Source organism: Boleophthalmus pectinirostris, unplaced genomic scaffold (genome assembly GCF_026225935.1).
Source record: "Boleophthalmus pectinirostris isolate CB_2022bp ecotype Guang Dong unplaced genomic scaffold, ASM2622593v1 HiC_scaffold_16, whole genome shotgun sequence".
Taxonomy (NCBI): domain Eukaryota; kingdom Metazoa; phylum Chordata; class Actinopteri; order Gobiiformes; family Gobiidae; genus Boleophthalmus; species Boleophthalmus pectinirostris.
The window spans coordinates 4,444,148-4,468,882 of NW_026571095.1; the positions used below are offsets into that span (position 1 = coordinate 4,444,148).

The 24,735-nt window shown below is 38.7% G+C and overlaps 1 protein-coding gene across 1 annotated transcript in view; it reads left to right on the forward strand.

The window, feature by feature from the left end:
- The first annotated feature begins 1,293 nt into the window (after positions 1–1,293).
- wls (Wnt ligand secretion mediator) overlaps positions 1,294–24,735 on the forward strand; it is a 59,104-nt gene continuing 35,662 nt past the window's right edge. Inside the window, exons 1-2 of the mRNA XM_055151442.1 lie at positions 1,294–1,567; positions 20,480–20,752. Of these exons, the coding sequence (XP_055007417.1) occupies positions 1,462–1,567; positions 20,480–20,752 (379 nt within the window). The 5' untranslated portion in view covers positions 1,294–1,461. The remainder of the gene's footprint in view (positions 1,568–20,479; positions 20,753–24,735) is intronic.

The following is a 24,735-nucleotide window of genomic DNA, read 5'->3' on the forward strand; positions in this document are numbered from 1 at the left end:
CAAATACTATTCAATCTAATTTTAAATGATAGGCCCACTAAAAGACATTTGTGGAATCTCACACAGCTCTAGCTCAAACTTTTAAAACTGAATTCAATAAATGTATGTAGCCTAGTCTGCAAGTGCTCTTACCATTAAAAAAAAATAAATAAATAAGTAAATACTACTGAAACTGTGTTGCTAATGCCTTAACCTGCAGATAGAACATACATACATTTTTTTTTCTCATTCTCAGTGTATGGACAGCATATGCTGCAGCTGCAGAGGCTGCACTAGCACAGACTGCTGTAGGTGCTGGGTTTAGAGAGAGACTGTTCAGATCAGAGAGAATGACTCATTCTGCTTTTATATTGTGTATTTGTCTTGAGAGCATCAACACCAACACCAAATGATAACATAAAAAATGCAACATCATGTTTTTAAAAATAAATCTGCATTATAATTGTTATCAGTAAAAGCAATCTTTGATTTGAACTGTGAAAACACAGGTAATGTTAATGGAATTTAAAATGAAAACTGTACTTACATTTCCTTTTACCCATAAATAAGTGATTAGAAAGAGCAGCTCACACAGAAGTCACTCTGTTGACTCTCAGGAGAGGAGCAAAAAGAAACTGAGGTGGAAAAAAATCAATGTAGCCTATTATTATTCATGTTTAGACTGTGGGTTTATGTTCGGTCGGCTTCAGTATTGGGCTACACTGAAAATCACAAACTTGAGGCATCTTGCTGCCATCCAGCGGACAATATGTAAATGACATCTTTTAAATGAAAAGATCTTCGGCCTACTGTGTTGAAAGAAACCTGTTGAGGATAAGACAAGTTGACCTAGAGTGATTTCAGCCTGTGTCCTCTGTATCAGACACAAGAGCGTAAAATCATTTTGTCCGCACACAGGGGCAGTGGTAGAAACAAGATGAAGCGGGAAGTGTCAGATGTGTTATGTCCAAAACAAACTGCGTTAGTTTTTAACTCGACAAACTGCCCCTTTCTATACTTGGCACCGTGCGCGTGTGTGCGTGCGCGTGTGTTATGGGAACAACAGAACTCGGCACAAACCAGAATAGCCCGTGATGACAATGTGCTGAGGGCTCGGGCCGCACACATGAGGTGACATACAGGCCTTAAAATAGCCGGAGGACACTGAGGGTTCTATTACAACCTGCCCTGGCGCGTGCACGGCTCTGTGCCGCGCGCACGGCTCCCCACATCTGCCCCCGCTCTGGCGCTACGGCTCCGGGATAAAGCTCTGCGCTGCTCGGTCATGTGACTCCTGTTTTTTTCCTCCTCTTTCTCCTCCTTCGAAGTTGAGAGGCAGGAGCGGAGTGCAGAGCAGAGCGAAGTGGTGGCGCAGGGTCCCAGCTCGGCCTTCGCCCCGTGGATGCACTCATTCCGTCCTTTTTCTAACACATTGTTGCGTTTTGTGGTTCTCCGTGACATTTGTGAACGCTTTCCGTGGCGATGGCGGGGGCTATCATTGAAAACATGAGCACCAAAAAGTTGGTGATTGTAGGAGTGATCCTGCTGCTGTTCCAGGCGTTCGCCTTCATGGTCGGCGGATTAATCGGTGAGTGTTTCTCTTTCTCTGTAGCTACTTTTTGGACTTTTTGTGCGTAACCATTTTACGCGCTGCGCATACAGGCTCACGCCTGAAAATGGGCTGTTTTTTTAGAAGAGGAAAAGTTGAGCATGTGTTTCTAATGATGGCTGTCTTTTTTTCTTTTTAAACTTTAAGACACATGTCCTGTAAAAGGCTTACTAACCTACTCTTTGCGTCTGGAGTTTAAATAAGACTCAGGCCTCTTGTGGTGACACAAAACATGGACTTGACGACACCAAAAGTAGCCCACACGATAGCCTCCAAAGCTAACGTGAGCGCAGCAAATCAGTGCGCAGTGTCCAGGTGCTGGTGCAGACACAGACATGCCCAACGATGCTTCAAAGCGCGCAGACATTTCACACACTGGCCTGCTTTTTCCTTCCGCCAACATGGTAAAGGTTAACACAGCTCAGCTCCTTTAAAGTCTGACAGGCCTGTTATGATCTGACCCTGATTTTGGGAGCACCTTTGTCACAGCTGACCTACATTTAGTCACACTGTATACAAAACCACACTCCTGCGAGCCTATAGGCAAGTGCAAGGCTTTAATTAATAACTAGTAATAACTATCATTTTGCTCTTAAACTGACATTTGTAGTATGTACCAAAGGGATACATTTGACCCATACTCAGGGACTGTAACACTTGATTCCTCTCTGCAGTTTGACTTTGTCTGAGTGAGCTCCATGTATCACTTTGTCTCTATATTTGACATTTCCTGGAGCCTTGGTGTAAAAGTAGATCTGTATAAAACATGGATGCTACACGAACAATCCAAGAACCTTCATTCTGTTTGATCCAACCCTCTGGTCAGATGTTTCCCCGTCTCTCTCCTCTTCCTCCTCCTCTTCCTCCTTCTCCTTCGTCTTCTTCTCTTCCTTCTGTCTGTAATGTCTTTCTTGTGTGAGGGCCCCGGGCTGTACCTTTCTGCAAACTCCCATCTCCCTAAATCCCGTCACTCGGCTGTGCACTGTGCACGGCTCCACCCGGTGCCGCACACAGCTGCCAGGGCTCCGTGTCGCCCCAGGACCCCTCCGAAGAGCCTGTCAACTTTCTTTAAATCCAACCACCCACTCCAACCTCGTCGTGCAGCTCTGTGCCAGTGCAGCTACTAAAATAAAATAAAAAAGTCTCTGTGGATGTAGAAGTATTCAGACAGTTCCCGTCTATAGGGCCGCCGTATCCTGTCGAGATAAACATACCAATAAACATGATGAGCTCTTGACCCTTTCCCTGATAAGAACATAGAACATTTTCACTTTAAAGACGCACTGAGTAACATTTCTAGTCTTTTCTACGTACTTGTCTCCATGGAGATGTTACTGCTTTGTCTAGAGTATCCCACAGTACAGATTAAACCCATCTATCACAGCACTACACCACATTACACCTCAGATCTGTGGAGAGGCGACCCTATTTACAGAAGTATTTGTTGTAGTTTTAAGCAATAGAAACACAAGTCGTGAATAAATACTAGAGATCTATGTTTAAAGTCATACCGTGGAACATTCTAGGCAAAGCAGTAACAACACCATGGAGACAAGTAAGTAGCGGAGACTCAACCAGAAAAAAATGAGCAGTGCATCTTTTTAACCCTTACATACTATTTGGGTTAATTTTGACCCGTTTTGACATTCAACTGTCGTAAAAATACACCTGAAATTTGATGACTTTTGTGTATTTTGGCAAATATTTAGGAAAAATGAAAATATTTTAAAATGTTATACTTTTATATACCACTGCTTTGAATGTATTGACTAGTTTGAAATAAGCGTAATGGCTGCAGTGGATAAACATGGATATATTTTAAATTCCAACAGTTCCAGAATATTCATGTCAGTTTCAAACACAATAAATATCACCATCATTTTGGCTTTTATGTTTTTATTTGTTTTGTAAAACAGGACACGGTACTGTGTGATAACAGATGTTTTTCTCAAAAAACGAGTGTTGTAAAACTTACAAAAATATGCTCTTCCTGCTCTCTCAAACATTATATTTATATATTACACATATTTATTCATGTGGAACAGTCTGTTTATTTGGTATAGACACTTACTGTAAGGGAATTCTTGGTCCGGGTCAAATTTGACCTGGACGATACTGTGAAAGCTTAAGAAATGAACAGTATGTAAGGGTTAAAGTAAGTCTTTTTGTTCAGTAGTTTTAAATGCCAACTGTTCTCTGGTTTCAGAATAATAGAAAATTAACACAACAGCATTTAACTTTAAAAAGAATATCTTTTTGAATGACCAAAAGTCCTCAAAATGTCGCCTCTAAACAGGAAACTACAAACTACATTGCAAATAAAGGCTGCACAGTTTCCTTATACTGTATGTTCTGTGACTGAGTAGATTGCGATTTTAATATCAGTCCACCTTAAATACTAAAACAAAATCTCTTGCGTTTTGGAGAATATCGGCTGGAGCGTCCCATTCTCTCGGTGGGAACGACTCCCTCCTCCTTCCCGACGCCCTCTTCTCTCTGGCTTTTTCAGTCTGTAATATCAATATAATCGTCATTTACTCGCAGAAAATTGAAATGGAGTTTTACATATTTTTTCTTGCTCCTCATGTCCTACAACATCTGCTGTCATGAACATAATCACCTCATGCTCTGTCATGCAACAGGGGATAAAAACAAGTTGCTCATCCTTCCCAAATCAGAATACTCTTTATGCTCGACATGAAACTAAATTATTTATTAGGGGTGTAACAATATCCAACTGAAAATACAGTTCCACCTTGTGATGTCATGTGGTAATACTGCCCTAGAAAGGCAAAAGACCTGAACTCTCCAGAGTGAGAAACTGAGAAAAATGACTTCAAAGTTTCTGTTTTGTCCATATAATAGGCATGGCTCTCAAAATTTGACTACTAGTTGCTATAATGAAGAAATATTTGTATGTGAAAAATTGAGCTCAAAATGGACCTGACCTTTGTATCCTTTGTATCATGAAATAAAACATAAGGCAGTTATGCAAAGCCAAAGGGCTGACATGATCACCATTTTCTTTAGATTTTCTCCAGACTTCCATCCATGATAAGAACATCTCATCAAGCTCCAGTCATCGTGTGTTTGTTTGAAATGATCTAGAAGAGCTTTGGATTTCCTGTTTAGTGTTGATCAGGATCGTGCGGCGACACTTACACAATAAAACAGTTTGACAGACTTGACAGACTTAACTCTGACAGAGTTACTTTGCAGTATAGTGTGTACAGCATGAAAAAATACTAAGGGTGTAATGATATCCAAGTCTCATGATACGATATCGTCAATGTATGAACTTCACGGTACAATATTTATTGCAATATCGTGGGAAAGCTCACATTGTGGTGGAGAGGCTCACGATTAGACATGTAACAATATCCAAATCTCTCTGTACGATATTTTCACGATACACATCTCACAGTACGATATTGATTGCGAATATTTTGTGGATACTAAAAAAACCTAATATGCTACTTTTTCTTGACAAGACTTAATCCAAACAACTAGACTTAAAAGTGTTAGAATTGTTATTTCTTCTTTTAGTCTGCACTGAAATGGAGCAAAGGATCATGGTCTATGTAGTTCTCTGTCTTTTGCTGCACCAAAACTCTTCATTTAAGCAAAGAGACTTGTAATTCGATATATTGTGATGGTCCCTGATATTATTTTGAGAACTTTGACAATACGATAGCACGATAGTTTGGTTACTGTTCCATCCCTATTATTTATATGTATATAGATTAACTTAACTTTCATAAAGGGTACAATTCACAGCGACTTTCCAGCTGATTTCCATTTTGGAGCATGTTTGTAGAGTTTGTGTAACTTTTCTGGAGGGTTTGTCACCTGCTTGTTTCTATAAATATGTCATTGCTCTGCCTGGAAGGTTCCACAGTATGACATTAAACATCTTTACATTACATTTATTCAATTACAGGTGGATTTAAAGCTCAAAAATACCTAGAAAAACAGGCATTCTGACTGTGAGCGGGGTCGCCTCTCCACAGATCTGACGCTTGACGGACCTTCCACCGGAAAAGTCACACAACGCACCTTTTTAAACATTAAACTAATACCAGAATAGTTGCGTCCTGTGCAGTTTGACAGTTACAAAGATGTTCATTTCAGTTTGATTCATCGTGGAGCCAGCAAAAAATATAAGCAGCTCAATATATGAAATTGGCTCGAGACGTCGAAAACTAAAACGCTGAGTGCAGCTCTGGACAGTGGAGCCGCTCGTCATCGCCAATCACTTATTTTGTGCCAATATTTCTTTTCAAATGAATTGTACTTAAAGGTGCACTGTGTAACTTTCCGGGTGGCGTGTCCGTCACCACGTTGTTACTCTGCGTGGAATTTTTTTCACAGTGCGATATTAAACTTCCATAAAGACGAGCACCAAGCCAATTTACAGGTCAGGTTTGTGGAGTGGTGGACCCTCTTATAGTAGAATGCGTATTTTTTTCAAGGGATTGTTTTATTGTAAACATTAGGGATGTAACGATATCCAAATCTCAAAGTAATTTCACTGTACGATATTTATTGTGATATTTTGGAGTGGTTAATAAAATTGTAGACAGGATACTTTTTGCCTTTTAAATACCTTGACAAGATTTTGGTGTGAATTATTACTGTCATAATCCCAAGAATTAAAGTAAAAAACACATTTCTTCATGTTGTTTGCACTGAAATGAATCATGGGATATGTAGTTCTCGATGTGTTTTAGCTGTTGTTACTAGGGATGTAACAATAACTGAAATATCGTGATGTCGTATCGTCAAAAGTCTCACAATAATATCGTGGGCTGTCACAATATATGGAGTTACAAGTTCCTTTGCTTAAATACATGGTTTTATTGTAGCAACAGCTTATAAACATCGGAAACTACATATCCCATGATTCATTTCAGTGTAGACAACATGAAGAAATATGTTTTTTACTTGAATTCTTGGGATTATGACGGAAATAATTCACACCAAAATCTTGTCAAGATTTTTTAAAAGTTAATAAAGTGTCCTATCTTCAATTATATCATCCTCTTCAAAATATCGCAATAAATATCGTACAGAGAAATTTGAATATCGTTACATCCCTAGTTGCTACTATAAAACCTGCATTTAAACAAAGGAACTTGTGATTCGATATATTGTGACAGCTCTTGATATTACTGTGAGAGTGTTGACAATACGATATCACGATATTTCAGTTATTGTTACATCCCTAGTAAACACATTGAAATCATTGAATAATTATACAATAACTGTTGTCGAAGTTTTCAGTTTGTCCAAGAAAGGGTGGAAGCAAAAGGCTGGAGACCAACTGGACGTCTTAAGCAGGAGAAGTTTATTTACCCTCAATAATACGAGCCTGGGGGGAACTTGAAAAATCAACATAGTGTGATTTCAAAAGAGAACATAGTGTGATCTTTGAGTGTTCAAGCCCATTTGACTATGCTTCTGGAGGAGGAGGTTTATAAAGCAAATGGTGAGACTATGAAGACCAGTAGACACCAGTTAGACACCAATATGCCACAGGTAAGATAGTGATATGCCAATGGTATGCCAAGGGAAGATCATGGTGTAAATACAGCTTTTGTGTCAATGTTAAAGGGATAGTTCAGGATTTTTGGCATGAATCTGTGTGTCATCCCCGTGAGCAGTGTCACACTGACTTACCCCCGACAGCGTCCAGTGAGCCGAGATACTGGCCGTTTTCAGTGCTGACGAAAGTAGTCCAGCAAGTTGACTGGGGACTGTATGATAAAGTGTTTTCTTCTCAAAACAATATGTGTTCAAAAGAGTGATACATTTGCGCAGTGATACGAACAGAAAGAAAATGGTGCCAAGCGATAAGGAGGTCTGACTTTTTAGGCGACGAAGGTTTTGTGATGCAAATATATCACTCTTTTGAACACAGATTGTTTTGAGAAGAAAAACGCTTTATTATACTGTCCCCAGCACAACTTGCCAGACTACTTTCGTCAGATTTATGTCAAAAATCCCGAACTATCCCTTTAAACTGAGATGTACGTGGAAGATAAATTACTTAAATTCTCTTACAATAACCAAGTTTAATGCCCTACTGTGGTATATTCAGGAGAAGGCGATCTCCCTTATGTATCTCCATGGACACAACCACATGTTGGTATTTGTAAGAGAAAAGTTACATAGTGCACCTTTTAATAAACTGATCATGGCTAATCTTCAGGAGTCTCTAACTGCACATTTAGCCTACTCTTAGACAAGTTTTAAAAGTTTAACTTCTGCCATCTACTTTTCGTCTCCACGGTGATGGCTTTCCCTGGAATGTTCTGAAGTATGGTGATAAGCCTTTAAGCCCATCTATCCCCGTGGAGACGAGCAGGTGACACCACCAGGCTAAGTTACAAGTCAGATCTGTGGAGAGACCCCGCTCACAGGAAGAATTCATATTTTCCAAGACATTCTGAGCAATAGAAACGCCAAAAAGATAAATGCGTTGTATATGCGGAACTGTTTACAATTTCCAAAGTCTTGAAATTTAACGACTCTGTGGATTTCAAAATGTCTACTTTTATGTACAGAGTGCTCCAGAGCTTGTTCCAAATAAAACACCCTCCAGAAGACCTCAGACGATCATTTATGTTTGCTAAACCTAAAGCTCGAAGTCCAAGGGGTGAACGTGTGGAACAGTTTAGATGATGTAAACTCCTGTACGTCATTGTTTATGTCTAAAAATGTTTAAGGGGCCCATATCACACTATTCTCTGATCTGTGCTGTAATGTTTCCTCATCACACACAGACCTGGACTTGTGTTTTGTTTCATTCACACATGTTTAACAAAAACACAAATCCTGCACATTTAGGTGGAGTTCTTCTGTCAAACTGAAAACACTCCACCTTGTGATGTCATTTGGCAATACAGGAATGTTTTTAAACTCCATACACCTTCACTAGAATCATTTGGATCATTTCAGCCATGGAATTGCCAATTTCTACTGAACAAAAGGTAAAAGGCAGCTCATGACATCACAAGGTGGAACAGAGCGTTTTGAACTTTGGAGATGTAGACAGACTGATAATGCAGGATTACTCAAACATGTGTAAATGAAACAAATTTTGATGAGGTTACGATTGGGGTGTAACGATATCCAAGCATCACGATACGATATCGTCACGGTATGAACCTCACGATATTTACGATATTTATTGCGATATGTTGGGGAAGCTCACGATGTAACAATATCCACTTTACTATATCGGTATGTTGACCCCGGGGTCAATGTACTATGGGGTGATAATATCTCCAGTGTTGGGAAGGTGACTTAAAATGTATTCCACTACAGATTACAGATTACAGACCCCAAAATGTAGTTTGTAACGTAATCCATTAAATTACTTAAAGTGAGTAACATAATCTGAATACTTTGGATTACTTGATTTGCCGTATAAAAAATATTATTGATAGAAGAAGAGGAGACATGTCCACTCAGCATGATTTAGTCCAGTTAAATCCTGTTTTTGTCCTGGTTTAGTCCTGGTTAGACCTGGTTTAGATCTACTTTAGACCTGGTTTTAGACCTGGTTTTAGACCTGGTTTTAGTCCTGGTTTAGAACTGGTTTAGCTCTAGTTTAGACCTGGTTCTGGCAATGAGTGGAATTAAGGAGAAAAAATTAAAAAATAAATAAAAATGGGGATATAGTCCAAAATGTGAAAACAGGAAAATACCGCCATGTAATCCATTTATTTCAACAAAGTAACTGTAATCCAATTACCCCTCACTGAAACGGTAACTGTAACTGAATACAGTTACTCATAATTTGTACTCTGATTACGTAACGCCGGTACATGTAATCTATTACTCCCCAACACTGACTATCTCAAACCGGCTTTAAATCCTCGATCTCAGAAATCATTGACGACACAGAAACGACACAGAAACGACACAGAAACGACACAGAAACGACACAGAAACGACACAGAAACGACACAGAAACGACACAGAAACGACACAGAACTCTTCACTGATTGGCTGGTGCCTGAACTCACACTTCCGGGGTTTTTGTGAACCGTCTAGTGTATTTTGATTCCTGACCTAGTCTCTGTAGAGAAATGAAACTGAGCGGAGGCACTAGGTGACTCCAGCCTGGCTACCTGACCCGAGCGAGCTACAACAAACTTTTAAACATTCAAAAATTGGAATAACTTGCAAAAACAAAACTGGGACAAATGCTACAAAAATAGACAATTTAAAAAATATAGGGGAAAACAAAAAGTGCCCAAACAGTTTTTTAGTGCAATGAGTCGTCTAACCTGTCATAGGCACTTTAACAACAGCTGCAGTTCAATATAATAGAGATTGTAGCCTATTTTATTGTGAAACTTATGGCAGTTCTCCAATACACTTTTTTCCACAATATTCACTAGTGCTCTACCCCTGCTCCTGCTCACTCCTCCTTCTCCCTCCTGCTCCTGCTCCTGCTCACTCTACCATAAATTAGCTGGCTGGGTTTGCTCGGGACTGAGATAGTTTTAATGAAGCCAGATTCCTTTGTGTTTGCCCGGTGGCTGGGGCCGGTGGGGGTAATTGAGTATGAAGGGGGTTTTCTCCTCTTGTTACCCAGGCCGGAGTGGACACAACATGGGGTCAGAGTCGGGTATTCTTGTGGACACACGGGGATAGGACCAGGACGAAGCAGGGGTCAGGGGTAATTGAATAATAATGATGATGGAGGCTCCTCAGATCTGTGTGGGCCTTTTGGATGCACAGACGTTTCACACCACAACAATGAGCAGGGCTTGTAAAACTTTTATAGACTTGTCTGCATCTGTGTGAAGGGTGTGTCAACAGTTGGAGCTCTGTAGGCCTTTAGTTGATTAGTTGATGCTGTCCTAGTTGACCAAAATTTGTTTTAGTAAGGATTTAGATGGGACAACAGAAGTGAGTTTACTTAGTTTAGTGAGATTAAATATAATTTTTTTAGTTATTTATATGTAATAGAGCATCTTAAACTCATGATTCACAGGCAGAATCTGTCTTTATATAAATAATATAATAAAATACTGTTTAATGTAGCTGCTACAGATTCATTAAATTGTAATTTCATACAAAAATAAATTAATTCTTTCTGCTCCTTTTCATTCGCATTGATGTATTTAAAAACATTATTTTATATTCATCTTAAAGGTGCATTGTGGTGGAGGGTCCGTCACCTGCTTGTCTCTATGGAGATTAGGGGCGTACAAAAATATCATTATATCCTATATACAATAACATTGTATATATTGATATATTGTATTGTTTATTGTGATAAAGCGATTTTGATATCATGGGCTGCTGTATTGATATATCTCCATGAATATTTTTTTGTGTATTTTTCTAAATTATTTTGTTGGAGCGCTAGAGTTTTGTTTCTTCTTTAGAGAAAGGAAACTCGTTTATGTGACACATTTGACATTTTCACTGTTTGATGATTCAAATGTTTGCTTCATATAAACTTTGCACAAGAAATGGTTTAACAAAACTTTTAGTATCACAACCATGATTTGACCTTTACTTTTTACTGAACCATAGATTTGAAATATATTGTATTGACTTGAAAGTGCACTGTATAGAGAGATGTATCGTATCGAGGTATCTATCGTATCGGCAACTTTTTAACTCTTTCCCCCTTGGACGCCTACTTGGAACAACCCATACATATATTAGTATGTGTGGGTTGTAGTGGCCCCACCTATCACAGCCTCTGTTTACATGTGAAAAACAGAGCCATTTGTAATGGTCGTCAAATCACGTCTTTAGTGATACAGCGGAGGTGTCAAAAGACGTCATTAATGAAACAAGGCGGTCGTCAAATGTCGTCTTCATGGGGGAAACAGTTAATGATACTCAGCCCTAATGGGGATGTTATTGCTTTGTCTAGAATGTTCCACAGTAGAAGTTAAGCCTTTCCATCACAAGGGAGACAACTATAAGCTACATTATAGGTCAGATCTGTGGAGAGTCGCCCCTATTCAGAGAGAATAATTGTGTTTTTGAGCAATAGAAATGCCCATAATGAATAAATGCTGGATATGTTTAATGCCATACTGTGGAACATTCCAGGCAAAGCAATACAATGGGTGATGGACCCTCCACCTCCAAATGTTGAGCGAAGAATCTTTAAACAAATGAAACAAATAAAGAAATGGAGAATGAAATAAATACATTGTACATACATTCCTAGTTCTTTTTCCAGCATTAATAGTTGTTTTTGTATGAACTCATGTAGACAATGACAGATATATATTTTTTCATGGTGATTTCGATACAGATTTTTTAGGATTATTGGCCTTCGGTCGCTCTGTATTCTATCTCGAAGTAAGGAGTTAAAAGTCCAGATATCTCTCTACTCCCCCTGCTGGTGGAGTCTTGTGGGTGCAGTTTGGGTCAGATTCATACCCATAGTCCATATATAGGAATTTAAAGATGCACTATGTAATTTTTCTGTTGGAGGGTCCACCACAGGCTTGAGGCTCCATGGAGATGTTATTGCTTTGCCAGAAATGTTCCACAGTATGGTATTTAACTTCTCTATCTCCATGGAGACAAACAGGTGACGACATCAGGCAAAGTTCCAGGTATTTTTCATTTTTTGCAAGATCTAAAAGAATGGGTTATGGTTTTTAATGCTGTACTCTGGAACATTCCACTCACTGCTGTAACATGTGGGCCCTCTACCAGAAGTTTTTTCTAAAGTTGCACCTTTTAACATTAGACATTAGATAAGCTTTTTAAAATAAACCTATTGATGCGTCTGTCTGTCTCGAATCTGTAAAGCGACTATGGCTGCGTCTCATTTCTCTTTCCTCACTTCCTTTTTTCTCCTCGATCCTCCATTTTTCAGCTGTCAGTAGGGTGACCATATTTCCATTTGTCAAAACCAGGACACCGTATGGGGGGTGGGAGGTGGGGCTTTTTAACGTTTTTTGGTGTCATGGTGAGCTTTGAGGTCCCTGCACCGCCACTGGACACTGAAACATATGTGCTGCTTTACACACTGTGCACATGGCCTCCCTCTTGTCCAGACCACGATGGAAAAGCGGGGAATTTTTTGTACAACTCTTTAAATGCGCATTTGTGTTTCGGCATGTTGCAGACTGACCGAGTGCTTGTGTCTGCTCGCTCCTTCTGTGTTAGAGAACTACGAGAGACGCTCAGTTTAATGGCCCAATGAAAGATCATGAAAACCCGGACATTTGGTCACTTTACTTTAAAAACAAAAACCCGGACGGCCAAAAAAAACGGACATTTGGTCACCCTAGCTGTCAGTTAAATGTGTCATATTAAGCCATGTCCCAAAGAAAACCACGGACTGAAGGAGTAAACACAATGGAGACTTCAGGAGCAGACGTCAGAGAAAAGAATCAAACTTTATTGTTCTCAGTGAGGAGTTTAGATCCTCTCTCCTCACTGTGTCTCATCTGTGGGCGGGACTTCCTCACCAGTTTCCTGCAAAATCAAGAAGAGGAATCAAAGAGAAGGAAACAAGGAAAAAGAAATGAGTGTTTGGAAAAGCACTATATAAGACGAAGACATTATTGTTACTAAAAAAAGGTGGATCAGTGCGTCCCTAATTGAATTTCTCTTGTAGCAACTCGCTTTTTCACTTCTGATGATTTCCAAACCCCAGTTGTAAGTTTGCGGTGTATAAAGTTTAACGTCATAGTGATTGTCATAAGAAATCCTTCAACTGATTTACTGTGTTTGCATACAGAAAGTAGTTCCTGATTTTACGGCCCGATGACAAAGGGGCTGAGTCGGCGCGTTGGTGTTATCATGATGATGGCAGATCTGCTTCCTGGTGTGTGTGGGTGTCAGGGTTGCCAGATTTTCAGAGTGTAACCAGCCGACCAAACCTTTGGAAAAAAGCCCAAAACGACATACTTGAGTCTTAGAAAAATACGCCCCAAATAGAAACGACTAGATAAACGTGTGTCACAGCTGAACGTGCACTAATGAGACCCACGTGTTTTATTAGAATATTTAACATCACTAACAGCTTTAAAACATAACTATAGGTTGTTTATTGTCATTATTAGGGATGTAACAATATCCAAATCTCTCTGTATGATATTATTACGATATGCATCTCATGGTACGATATTTAATGCGATATTTTGGAGAGGCTGATTATAATTGTAGATAGGACACTTTTCTGCTTTTAAAACACCTTGATAAGATTTTGGTGCAAATTATTACTGTCATAATCCCAAGAATTAAAGTCAAAAACATATTTCTTCATGTTGTCTGCACTGAAATGAATCATGGGATATGTAGTTTCTGATATTTATTAGCTTTTCTTACTAAAAAACAATGCATTTAAATGTATTCATACATAAAATATGTTTTAATTTTATTGAGTGAGCAATAACTAATACAAAGTTGGCTTTTATTAAATGTGAAGTTTGTAATATTTGTTACCACTAAAGCCCAATGTTGCAATTTTGCAACATTTCCACAGATTCCTCAAAAAAAGAAAAAACTAATTATTTTCTGTATTAGAGGCTTAGTACAAACATGTTAAACAAGGTTAATTTTTTTTTCATCCAGGAAATGAATGCTTGGGTCTCAGAGGGTTTAAACAAAGGAACTTATAATTTGATATTTTGCGACAGCTCTTGATATTATTGTGAGACTTTTGACGATATGATATCACGATATTTCAGTTATTTACATTAACAGTGTCGTTTAATTGTCGGAGTAGCAGCATAAACATTATTTTTCAAGCGTCCCACTACTTTGACTTTTTTTTTTTCATTGTTGAAGTAGCAGCTCTTTACTCTTTTTCAAACGTTTCACTTCAACATTCCACACTTTTCTGACATGAATAATATGAATGTGATAGCTTATTACTCTTTGCACTTGCATATCTCATGAGATGCTTGGGCTGGTGCAATGCTCTTGATCAGTGAATACTTGGGCCACATAGGACATTAAACAGTGGAAAAATGTCCGAACTGTTCACCGTTTACAAAAGAGCAGCCTTTGGGAAAATATCAAATCTCAAATGGAGACTGCATGGCCCTTTGTGCTTCATTCATTTGGTCATGTAGGCGATCTGCGGAGAACAACATATACCGCGATTTCCGAACTATAAGCCGCTACTTGTATGAAAGTGGAGTGTGCGTGAGTGATGGTGGTGGTCGGAGGGACCGTTGGCGCCGATTGGCATAGCAGCCGCGCTTCTGTTAATCTGTCCAAGAGCAGCTGTGGCTACTATAGAGGCTTTGCACCGTCACGTGACTCCTATAGCAACGGTACCTACGCCGCCATGACACTGGGCACACTATGTCATTGACTTCAGCAGCATTGGAGAAACATGGGCAGGTTTTGTTGTGTGTATTTGGTTGTTCTAGACGCTCTGAAAGGGATAAAATGATTTGTTTCTTAACTGTTCCTCTGGAAATGACTCAAACAAGGGAATTATCATGAAAAAAGACGGGAATTATGTCTAGAGAACATAAACCACGAAGAGATTTCCTATGGTACCATCAAGACACACTCACGTCATTTTCATCAAGGTATTTGCTATTTAAATAGTTTCATAGTTTATTTAATGAGAGAAGCACATTTACTGAACTAAAATGTAAAAAGAAAACATTTGCAGTGTGAGTGTGCAGTAGAAACTGGATCTTCCAACGCACATATAAACATGTCACTCGTCGTAGGACCCATGTTTTCTTTATTGTCTTGTTTATTCACAACTATGTCTTCTAGAATGAATCACTTTTTGTGAGCAGATCTTTCTAACGTTCGGCTCACAGACTCTTCGACTCGTGCGTCATGTTGATCACAGGAGCCCAGTGTGGGTTCGTTGAATCATAAACTAGTGCGGGTTTTCCTGGATAAATTAATGAAATTTTAGTTCAGTAAATGTGCTTCTTTCATTAAATAAACTATGAAACAATTTAAATAGCAAATACCTTGATGAAACTTCGGGTGTCTTGATGGTACAATAGGAAATCTCTTTGCGGTTTATTTTTGCTAGCTATAATCCGTGTCTTTTTTTTGATAATTCCCTTATTTGATCCTGATGAGTCATTTCCAGAGGAACAGTGAAGACACTGTTCGTTTTATCCCTTTCAGAGCATCTAGAACAACCAAATACACAACAAAACCTGCCCATGTTTTTCCGATGCTGCTAATGTCAAGTGACATAGTGTGCCCGGTGTCATGGCGGCATGGGTACCGTTGCTATAGGAGTCAGGTGATGGTGCAAAGCCTCTATAGTGGCTTACCATCACCAGGTATAGAGTGAATGAATAATGCTGAATGTAATGCTCTGTAAAGCGTCTTTGTGACAAAAATGTCTGTGGAAAAAGTGTTATATAAATAAACACTTAATTATTTCTCACACTTTGAACCCTGTGGCTAATAAAATGATGCGTCTAATACATGGATGAATTCATTGTTTGGCACATTGTTCATTCATAAATACGGTCTATGGTTTGGCAACACAGTGGATACACACAGCCTGTGCAGAAAACACCGCTGTCTGTGCGATTACACATGGATCTAGGAAACACATGAAGTTACTACACGAGCTTGTGATATTGTCAGTGCACTCAAATAGTTTATCGCTGTGTGATAAATTAAGTTATGATGCTAAATGAACATTAGTGAGGGGGATACGTCTTACCCGAGTGAGTCGATGGTGAGATTTTGGCGACGGTAGCGGGACGAACTGACTCGATGCAAAAAGACGACAAAAGCTTTCAGAGGCGATAAAAGCAGACGACCCGAACTTGAAAATGTTTTTGAAGACGTGGACACCTGCGGCTTATATTCAGGTGTGGCCTATATATGTACAATTTAAAATTTTGTTGATGCGGCTTATATTCAGGTGCACTCAAGAGTCTGGAAAATATGGTATATGTCAGAATAGTGATACTAAAAAGTGTCATAAAACTGGCCCGTCTTAATAGAGGCATGTTGTAATCAAGGGGTGTCGGAATAAGCTGCGGACTCTGAAACATAACAGAAAAGGATAAAAATCACCTCTTTAATGATCTTGAAGTGCTAGAAAAGCCCAAAGTCGCTATAAAGAAGCTGACTTGGCAAGTCGGATTCAAAATGTAAAGATGTAGATTTTACAACCTCACAACAAAGCGTTGTTTTTTGCGCGTTCGCATGATAATGACACATCTACTTCCTGGTTTGGATGTGCAGGTAATTGCAGGAGCAGGGACAAACACGGGTCTCGTCAGCCTCATGAATCTCAAAGTCTAAACAAGGTAATTGGCCCTTCAGAACTTTCAGGAATTTCCCCGCGATCACAGCCAACAGGAACGGTCGTACCTCCAGGCACTTTGGAAAGAGCTTAGATGTTTTCATTTCTTTTGCTTTAACTTATTACGTCAGCGGAAGTTGAACTCATGGTTTTACAGTTTGAATTGCAGCAGTAGTCGTGTGTAGAAGCTTTTAAAGATGCACTATGTCACTTTTCTGGTGGCTCACTTTGCTCGTCTGCATGGAGATGTTTTTATTACTTTACCTAAAATGTTCTGCAGTAACGCATTAAACTTGGCCCACTATGGCTTACATACGGCTTATAGACTAACCGCTATGCCAAATCTTTTACATACTAAATACTTTACATCAACTATAATAAACATATTGGAGGGTCAGATTACTATAGTCATAGGTTTCCCCTATTTAACTATCAGCCCTGTCTATTTGAACAAGATTCCAAATCATTTTACATCACTTTGATTGACCTAACTCATTAATAACTACTTATCTCATTTTCAGTAAAATATGTTTAAACAACTAAGTCATTTTTAACATTCAAAAGTTATAATCGACATAAAAAACACTTTCAAATATGTCAATATGTTTTAATTTGCAGATACAGTATTAATATTCAGAGTTTTCTATAGAATTCAAGTTCTTTATTAATAAAATATAGATTTTAATAGAGGGGTCAATATTCTATGGGGGGGTCAACAAACTATAATAGGATTCTGACCCCGGGGTCAAAATACTATGTGGTATGTTGACCCCGGGTCACCTCACCGCAGGGTCAAAATCCTACACCACACCAGCTTTAAATCCTCGATCTCAGGAATCGTTGCCAACACAGAATGTCTGGCTCTTCTCTGATTGGCTGGTGCCTGAACTCACACTTCTGGGGTTTTTGTGAACCGTCTAGTGGATTCTGATTCCTGACCTAGTCTCTGGAGAGAAATGAAACTGAGCTGAGGCACTAGGTGGCGCCAGCCTGGCTACATGTTTCAGGCATCTGCGCTCAAATGCATAGGTGTCCACAATGTTTAATGCCATACTATGGAACATTCTAAGAACCCCACCCAGCCCCTCCCCACTGGAGAAGTTTCATAGTGCTTCTACTCTTTCTCAACCTAAACACTGAATAAACAATAGGGAACATTTTAAGTTGGTTTTCAGTTGCCTTTGAGTGCTGTTTTTAATTAGATAGAAGAAAAGAAAAAACATTTTGAAGATGCCAACACTGAAAAACTAAAATCCAGCCAAGTTAAGATGACAAGTAACAGACTTTTGTACTTAAAATATGAAAATACATCTTGCTACACTTAAGAAAAACAACATCTCTTTCCACATAAAATAAGAAACAAAATCTAATGTTGCTTGAATGAATAAAAACATCAGCAGATCATTTTACTTGTCAAGGTGAATCTAAAATGTTCTCAATTTAAGTCATTTTAAGTAGATTTTCCTGTGACAAAAAGTAACTCAAACTCTTGGACAAATAAAACTTGATTGTAAAGTTCTAACCCCCATTCTTTCAAAATGACATGTTGTGGTTCCACGTTCATTCAGCTGGAGCGTTTTTTACCCTCTTCATAAAGACTGGCATTCAGGCGCAGAAATGAAAGACCAGATAATTACTGGAGTTTAATGGCTGGCTTGTGTCACTCTAATAACATCTCATTCCAAATGTAGTTCTCTTCTAGTAGCTCTGAAGCCTGGGTTTATGTCAAGTCATGATGATACATGTCAAATCGTCCTTGGATTCAGTTTTATTCAGGGTGATTCTTTAGTATTTTCTAATTTATGTTATAATGTCTGTTTTCTCATCACAAACACACAGAATCAGTGTGTTTTGTTTGAGTTTTTCTCTCAAACTAAAACACTCTGTTCCACCTTGTGATGTCATGTGGTAAAACAGGAAGTGTTCCACTATGTTTTTAAACTCCATACACCTTCATTTGGATGATTTTTAGCCCTGAATTGCTCTAATCTCTACTGAGCTAGATGGGTAAAAGGTAGCTGTTTAAATGGAAAACTACCACTTCATGACATCACAAGGTGGAGCATTTTGAGTTTTGGAGATGAAGACAAATACATTATTATAGTTAAAGCCACAGTATCTAACTTTTTTTTTTTTTTTTTTTTTTTGCTAAAATGATTAAAATAAAACCATGCTTTTCATTCTAGATGTTTTTATTGTACTGAAAAACATGCATCTTTACTCTAAGCAGACATTTCCACAGACCTGACTCTTATTTGATATGGAAGCTGAGTTCTTCCTGCTTGTTTCCATGGAAATATTCCTTTGACTATAATAATCCACAGTCAGTGTTGGGAAGGTGACTTTTAAAATGTATTCCCCTACAGATTACAGATTACATACCCCAAAATGTAGTTTGTAACAGAATCCATTAAATTACTTAAAATGAGTAATGTAATCTGAATACTTTGGATTACTTGATTTGCTGTAGAGAAACAAAGACAAGGAAATCTTCACTTAAGATGTTTTATCTGCTAAAAGAAAATAAAAAGCCCAGACTTTACTGAACCAAATTAAAAATATTATTGAAGACGATTAGACACGGTCCACGCTGCATAATTTAGTCCTGTTAAATCCTGGTTTGGTCCCGGTTTTAGTCCCGGTTTTGGTCCCGGTTTTAGTCCCGGTTTTGGTCCCGGTTTTAGTCCTGGTTTAGACGTGGTTTAGTGTCCGGCAATGAGTGGAATTACCAAACAAAACAAAAAAACAGAACAGCCCAAAATGTGAAAACAGGAAAATCCCTCTGTGTAATCCGTTTATTTAAACAAAGTAACTGTAATCCAATTACCACTCATTGAAACAGTAACTGTAACTGAATACAGTTACTCATAATTTGTACTCTGAATACGTAACTCCAGTACATGTAATCTGTTACTCCCCAACACTGTCCACAGTATTACACTTTATCCACCATGACACTTTATACTCCAGTGTTTCAAAGTGTGTTTTCATTTTCTATTGTCTAGTGTCATGCCACCTCCAGAAAGTTACACACTATCACTTTAAATTATTGGTTTATATTTGCTTTTATAGAATTTATTTTTATCCCATGTTCCTGTATTCCACAAAATTTACTCTTGTGACTTTTAAGACATGTTATTATACTGTTACCTAATCAAAAATATACCTGGAGTTGTGTGTTTTTTCATTCAGACATGTTTAATTAATACTTTTTTTTTTATGTAGTCTGTGACATCACAAGGTGGAACAGAGCATTTTGAGCTTTGGAGATGTAGACTCCATGAAGATGAAGTTTTATTTCAGTAGAGATTGGCAATTCCAAAGCTGAAATCATCCAAATTTTAGTGAAGGTGTGTGGAGTTTACAAACACAGTAGCACACTTCCTGTATTATCACATGACATCACAATGTGGAACAGAGTGTTTTCTGTTTGTGAAAAGAACTCAGCCTAAATATACAGGATTTGTGTGTTTTAAACATGTGAATGAAACAAATCACAACTGCAGGTGTGTTTGTGATGAGGAAACATTACAACACAGATCAGAAAACGGTGTAATATGAGCCCTTTAATCGTACTTATATTAAACCTTTTTAGAAAACTCACTCACCCAAATCTTGCCTTTTGTTCTTTGCAGCCCCCAGTCCCACCACAGCCGTGCACTACCTGGCCACCAAATGTGTGGACAACGTCAAGCACCGTCAGGATTCCAAATGGTTCATGCCCTGGGGCCCCAACCAGTGCGACAAGATCCGCTCCTTCGACGAGGCCATGGCCAAACGCATCGAGGCCAACAACATCGTGTTCGCCGTCCACATCCCTCTGCCCTACAAGGAGATGAGCCCCTGGTTTCAGTTCATGCTCGTCATCCTGCAGTTTGACATCGCCTTCAAGATGTACAACCAGATCGGTGAGGAGGGGAGAGGGTCTGCAAGCTCTTGGGGTTGTCAGAAGCATCGAAAATCAGATATTAACCGATATAAAAGTAGTATTGAAGCTACAGTAGATACTAATTTGAGCAAGTATCAATACTACAAAAGTCCCATTCACAGGACAGAAATGAAGCTGAATGTCTTTAGAATGTTGAGCTGCATCAGAACAAGTATAAGAGCACATAGATTAGTATACACCCATGGACCACAAAAGAAAACTTACAAGAATCCATTTTGTATAATATAGGACAGAGGTCTTCAACAGGGGGGGTGCAAAATCTTTGGTTGATTAGACTTTTTAATACATTTGGGTCTGGTCAAGTGGTAACGGAGGGAAACAGGGGCAGATTTTTGACATTCAAATGTCTCTTATTCAGAAACTAGAGGGACTATTGAAATAAGTAAAGTATCAGAATGTAGGAAAGAGTTACACTCCAACAGGGTCAAGTTAAACCTGTGATATTCTTTCAAGTTGTTGACAAAAAATTTAAAAACTCATGTCGGTAACGGAGGAAATGAAATATGCAGCACTTTTTGGGCAATAAATCCAAACAGTGATAACTCTTGGTTCTCACTTCCATATCCTTAACAAACTGGTTTGAATATTTGCTTCATATAGTTTTCTACCATATGGTACAAGATTAGGTTGAAAAACCTCTGACTTTTTGACTCATGAGATTTTTTTTATTAAGAAAGGTCATGGTAACGGAGGGAAAAGTAAATTGTACAAACAAGTAGAAGGTGCAGGATTTTACATCATTTGTCGCTTTTTTCTTCTGAATACTTTAATATTACTTCAAAATGAAAGGAAACTATTTCTATAAAATATGTCAGTCCTTCCAAGCAAATTTTTATCATTTTAAATACTTTTTTTATTTATTTTTTTAAATCATGTCCCTTCATCAACAGTTCAAAGATGGAATAACACAAGATATGATGAAATACATCCATTTATTGACATGATTTGCAGGTCTTTGAAATTTGGGAAATAATTTTTGTTCCATGTTTCATACATGGTCTGTTTAAAACATATGGAACTTTAGAACCAAAAATGGTACAGAAAAAAGGTCAACAGTTTCATAAACTAGAGTACATATGTATCTGTTCAATACATTTTTATATCAGATGCATTAACTTGAATTTTGGGCCTTGATGTTTACTTCTGCTTGACCGGGCCCCTTTCTTTATTTTTGAAGGATGAGGATGAAGTGGTTTTCAGTGTGGTCTGTCTGTTCGCTCCTTCATAATGTCTGTCTCTCTCTTCATCCCCTCGTCTCTCGCTCCCTGTCAAACTGCAAACACATCGGCCCAGATTTTATTGTTCATGTCTACATGTGAAGAATTCCGTTACAGCTTCACTTTTACGCACAGCTGAACTTAAGCTCCGCATGTACTCTCGCTCTCCAGGAAGGGGTCAGGCAACTTCATTACCCGGGTGTATTAACTAGGCTCCAGGGTCCGCACTACACTGGCCTCCTCCTCTCTGTCCACGGAGCGACCGGGAGAAGAGGGAGGAATCGTGTCTTTCCTCTCGCTCCACAGATCAGAATGACCAGAAAAGTTCAGTGTCTCAAATCAAACTCTTGTCTGTGTGCGCTGTGGCTCCTCTCTTGTTTAATCCGATCATTAAAAATCTCACACTAAGGCTACGTTCAGACTGCAGGGCTTAATGCTCAATTCAGATTTTTTATTTTTGTGAAATCTGATGTTTTTGCGAGGTCGTTCACATTTCCAATTAAATGTGACTTGTATGTGACTCCAGTGTGAACATTAAATGGCCCAAAAGTGTCCCACATGTGACACTGGAGACACGACGACGTCAACCACAGCGAGCGTCTCTGTGTTTACAGAAGTTGTCCAAACATGGACGCAGCATTGAGCACCTGGAGATTTTAAAGTTCCTCTTGTACCGAAGCCAGAACATGAACAACTTACTTGTTTTAAGGAGGAGATTGAGAAGGAGAAGGACGAGGTTTTTGGTCATGGAGTTTTGTGGGACAGCGGCAACGACGTCCGTTGAAAGGAACATGTGGATGTGGAGACGGAGCCGTGAGTGGTGATGTGCTTCACTTCAGTGACACGGAGTTCATTAACCATTTTTGTATGACGAGAAGAACATTTGTGTACATTTGTGTCTTGTTGATAACGTGTAGGTGGATGAATGCACTTTGGCCGTTCAGACTGAAGTCACATGTCAAAAGATCAGATATGTATCGGTTTTAGGAGCACATATCCAAGTGTCTTGGGTCACATTTGAAAAAAATCAGATCTGTATTGTTCAGACTGTCATTAAAAGATCAGATACAGGACACATAGGGGCCAAAAAATCTGATTTGGGTCACTTCAGGCTGCAGGGTGAACACAACCTTAGAGCCCATTTTTTTGGGATGTTGTTGCTGCATTGATTCTCATTGTCACCGTGAGCGAGCACAAATAGCAACTTAAACTTCAAACCTGAATTAGTTTTGGTCAGACTCAGACTTATTTCTGTCATGGAACGAGTTGAGACTTCAACTGGAGATGGAGTGAGTTTCAGCTCAGGATTTCAGGATGAGCCTGGACTTGTTAAGCAACTTTGATGGAACACCCTCCTAGTATTTAATGTACAATAACAGAGTAGCTGTTTATACACGACACTAGACCTAATTTAATATAAAACACAATTGTCTGCCATATATTTAGTAGTATAGTCCCTGCTCCAGCTCTCCATCAGTTTGGGGTCCCTGACATGAAAAACGTTGACCCCTGATCTAGGACATTTATTTAGAACATGTTATATAATTTTTGCCATAAAAGTGTTTTAACTTCGTTCCTATTTCAAACACATGTCTGTATCCATATTTCTTGCATTGCTATTGAGTATAATACATATTTTCAAATGTAAGAAATTCTAAATCTTATCTAATCCACAACTTCTACAATTCTTCTTCACTTACAAACACCTTCTAGATTCTAACTCATGTCAACACTGGACAGCTATTTCTCACAAAGGACACTCAAATATTTGCACTGGATCTGTGAGAAGACTCCAGCCTTTAAAACAGCCCCGCTCCACGTCACTTCACATTTAACTCACACGTACTTTAGTCCCAAGCTCCGATCACTTTCCCCGTTACCCCCGATGCAAAACTCCACACGTTGTTATTTAGGATTGCCTGAGGTGGCTCGAGGAATGCGTGTGGAGATTGGGTTTCTTGTTTAAGCTGACAAACAATGATGGATGCGGTGGGGCTGCTGGTGGTTTGGACCCTAGGGGGGCTGTGAGAGATCCAAGCAGAGGGAGAGAGGATGCGCACTGGGCTGAAAGCCTGTTAGCTCTGGGCCATGAAGCGGTTATTTAATCCAAGAGAGTGGAGAATTACCCGGTTTCAGTATGACGTCAGGAGAAGTGGAGCCAGAGGAATTTCTTTAAAGATGCACACATGGAGATTTTGGAGACTGGTGAATTTTTTTGTTTCCTATATTTTTCTATATCTATATGTGTGAACAGATATAGAACTACAACAAATGTATACACAACGTTTCATGTGTATACAGAAAAAAACATAACAAATCTTAAACAAATCACACAAATCTTGAGTAAATATGAAAAAATTATATACTAATAATATACTACTGCTAGCAATAACAATAATGATAAAAAAAAGAAAGAAAAAAAACTACAACACTAATATACTACTGCTATTACTAACAATAATGATTAAAAAAATAAATAAATGGGAAAAAAAATGGGGTGGGTGCATTTGGCTTGAACAGTTTCAAAAAAAGTCAATGACTGGATTAATTTTTAATTAGAATTAGTCAAAAGTATCAAATCAGATACAAATTGATATTAAAACTAGTATTGAAACTAGATACTTATTTGAACTTGAAGTACTGATAATAAAAAAGTCAAAGATCTTGAGCTGTATGAGAACAAGTATAAAACCAACACTTCTGAATAAAAATAACAAAGACTTCT